Source organism: Pundamilia nyererei, unplaced genomic scaffold, assembly GCF_000239375.1.
Source record: "Pundamilia nyererei isolate P.nyererei 1_Seehausen unplaced genomic scaffold, PunNye1.0 scaffold00092, whole genome shotgun sequence".
Classification (NCBI taxonomy): Eukaryota; Metazoa; Chordata; class Actinopteri; order Cichliformes; family Cichlidae; genus Pundamilia; species Pundamilia nyererei.
Genome location: NW_005187493.1, coordinates 2,282,869 through 2,285,954, shown reverse-complemented (window position 1 = coordinate 2,285,954; position 3,086 = coordinate 2,282,869). Strand labels below are relative to the sequence as shown.

The 3,086-nt window shown below is 39.9% G+C and overlaps 1 protein-coding gene across 1 annotated transcript in view; it reads right to left on the bottom strand.

Annotated features, from left to right (window-relative positions):
* Positions 1-624: 624 nt before the first annotated feature.
* The window catches only part of endou (endonuclease, polyU-specific), a 2,831-nt gene continuing 369 nt past the window's right edge, over positions 625-3,086 (bottom strand). Inside the window, exons 2-7 of the mRNA XM_005739630.1 lie at positions 1,979-2,138; positions 1,686-1,891; positions 1,463-1,576; positions 1,264-1,370; positions 1,039-1,181; positions 625-959 (exon numbers count right to left, since the gene is read on the bottom strand). Coding sequence (XP_005739687.1) covers positions 845-959; positions 1,039-1,181; positions 1,264-1,370; positions 1,463-1,576; positions 1,686-1,891; positions 1,979-2,138 — 845 coding nt within the window. The 3' untranslated portion in view covers positions 625-844. The remainder of the gene's footprint in view (positions 960-1,038; positions 1,182-1,263; positions 1,371-1,462; positions 1,577-1,685; positions 1,892-1,978; positions 2,139-3,086) is intronic.

The window sequence follows — 3,086 nt, the reverse complement described above, 5'->3', positions numbered from 1 at the left end:
TACTTTCTTTAAACAGGGCAGCAAGTGTGTCCCCCCTGTTCTGTCGGCAGACCAGAATTTATCCTGTTAGTCACCCTAGATGAGTGAAAGAGTAAAATCAACCCCCATACCAGCTGGACACACACATACACATCCATTTATAAAGGCAGAAACGCACAAGCACACACACACACACACACACACACACATTCTTAACCCCACACACTGGGGAGTTATACACACTGGCAGCTTTATGGACAGCTGATAAGAACAGGTTTAGCTGGTGGTTACTGTTCAGAGCAGGTCAAGCAGAACAAGATCTGTTAATGTCTCTTTGTTTCTATAGTTCATACTGCAAAAGACTGCATTTTGTTTTCTGTTTTTTTGTTTTGCTCTTACATAAGACAATAAGCAATTGTGTCAAGTGTGCACACGCTCTTATGACTGAACGGTTAGTGTCAGCGTTGTGCCCGCTCACGGTGTGTAAACGCCCATTTTTTGCCCCATTAGGCACAGCTTGATCGTGCCCCTGGGAGATCGCCACATTCTCATGCTCCGAGAGACTTCTCTGAAAGGTTTCACTGCAGATTAATTGCTGGTTTACAGTTTTGTTTATGCAACTAGATAATCAGAAAGAAACCATCATTAGGAGATAAAGTATTTTTTTATTTATTGCTCTGTATTGTTTTAATACAGGAGGGAAGGTTGTGACAAATTTACATCACATTACATCTTTCAATTCGGGAACTTGAACTTAAGTGCTACTATTGGGAAAATGATTTCAAAACAATTATATAATGAGTGCAATGAAACACTTGCAGGCAGCTCTGCAATTTGTTTATTGTTTAGGGGGAAATGTCAGTCCTTAAGGGGATGCGGGATAGGCCGAGCCAATGAACTTCTTCCCATCTCCATAGGAGGAATTATCCCAGGTGTAAGTCTGAATAATGAGCGTTTTCCCTCCCACACTTAGATGACACCTAAGGATGATGATAGACAGCAGAAATGAGAACAGATCCACGTTCAATAAGGCGTCACAGGATGTGAACATTTACTCACTGTTTTCCAGGACGAGTGATGTAGCAGAGGCTGTAAATGGCAAAGTCAAATTCCGGGCTGCAGCCAATGACCGCAGAGCCAACCTGCTTGTAGTAGCCGTCCCACATGAACTGCATCCCCAAGACATCAGGAAATGTAGTCCACTGAAGCAAGAAAGAAAAAAATGAATGCAGCGCCCTTTGTAAATTAAAAGAGTATTTTAGGATTTTTATCATCAGTGCTTACAGGCCCATTGAAGCTGTGGCTGTAGTAGTTTAGCTTTCCACTTTTTTCAAGAAGATAAAACCGGATCCAGTTGTGGAAACCGGAAACCTTTCCTCCCTTGATCTCTCCTGTTAGAGAATGTGGTTTTAAAATAGTACAAAAAAGAGAATATCTTTTCAAATAAATAAGATGTTCAAAAAGAAATCTGCTCTGTCCAAACCTGCAAAGATGTGCTCAAAGCCGCTGGAGTCCAGCTGGTTGTTGTTGCGAGAGTACAGACCAAACCACATCATCTTCAGGTCCTGAATGAAGTCTTCCTCTGATTTGTAAATGCCTTAAGATATAAACACAGACATTGAAAACACACGAGGATAACCGTACCCGACCTTCAAGTATTGCTGAGGATGCGTGAAGGTGAAATATCATGCATAGAAATGTTTTACCCTTGTTGTAGAGAAAAGCAAACAGCTCCCGTCCCAGCTGAGTGTTGGACATAGTTTCCCTGACAAACTTGTCCTGCTCAGCCAGCTGCTGAGAGCTGAAGTTCTCTGCCTGTCCAGTCATCCTGTTGTAGTTGTCCAGCACAGACAGCAGAGCAGCGTAGGTGGGCTTGGAGAAGAGAGCATTCTCATTCAGGTAGCTGAACAAGCTGAAAGCAGAAAAAAAAAAGATTTAGGACATAGAAAAACTGCTATGTAGCGAGAGATTGCTGTGCTGATAAAACGGCTTTTCTCACGACTTTGAGGAGCGATCTGTCTCAGAGCTGGTCTGAGAGTCGGCCACCAGAGCCTGAGGGTCAATGACCAAGTCTGAGGCTGAAGCCTTGTTTGAGTCCAGAGAATAAAGTCTCTCAGAGATAGACTTGATCTCTGCATCAGTTACGGTACCACCCGCATCTACAAAATACATGCACATATCTGTGTTACTGGAGACGTCAGAGTACAGATAACAGGAATGTAAATAAGTCACGTTAAAAACAGTATGTGAAATAGTCCAACTTAACTCTGCTTGAGTCAGAGATCACATTTAAACCGCTGTTTAGATCACCACACAAACCATAAAACATCAACTTTCCACAATGAAAGCTGGAGTATCTTTATACTCTAGTATTGCTGCTTTCATGTATCAAAATACATCTTCCACCACTGGGTTATACTCAACATAGAGGCGACAGATGCAGTTAGGGAATGAACAAACTGAACCCTTTTAATCTCCGTTCATTATATAGACTAGCCCAACAATGACACCTGCTGGACATATACTAAAAAAAAAAAAAAGCTTTGCCCATGAGTTGCTGACACACAAGCCAATAAAAAGTGTTTAGATTATTGTAGGTAAGAAAAAGTAGCAAAAGCACAATATGGATCTGTGGCACAATATAAAAATACTACATTACAACTATAATATGTCAAAAGAAAGAAATTAAGAAAATTAGTTCTCATTATGCATCTAGATGATAAAAATCTTCATGACTCTGAATGTATTAATTTATAAAAGAAAATTTACTCTAAAATATAAGTGGTCAAAGCACAGTTACATTTAAGTAATTTACATGAAGTTTGTTGCTTAGTCCAGAGGTCCCCAACCTAAAGGCTGGACACTCCAAGATAAATAAAAGGGCGCTGAGATGAATTATGAGAGAGGTTCAGATATAAAATTAGCTATTTATTTATTTATCTATGACAGATAATGAATTTAATTAATTAATAAAAGTAGCAGAGTACCCACTTTTGGTTGAACTCATCAATTCAAAGAGCCCCACAAATTAAAATCATTTTGAAACACAGCTTTGATCTCAGTTCGTCGCACTAATTTGTTGTGTGTGTGTATATATACATGTATAT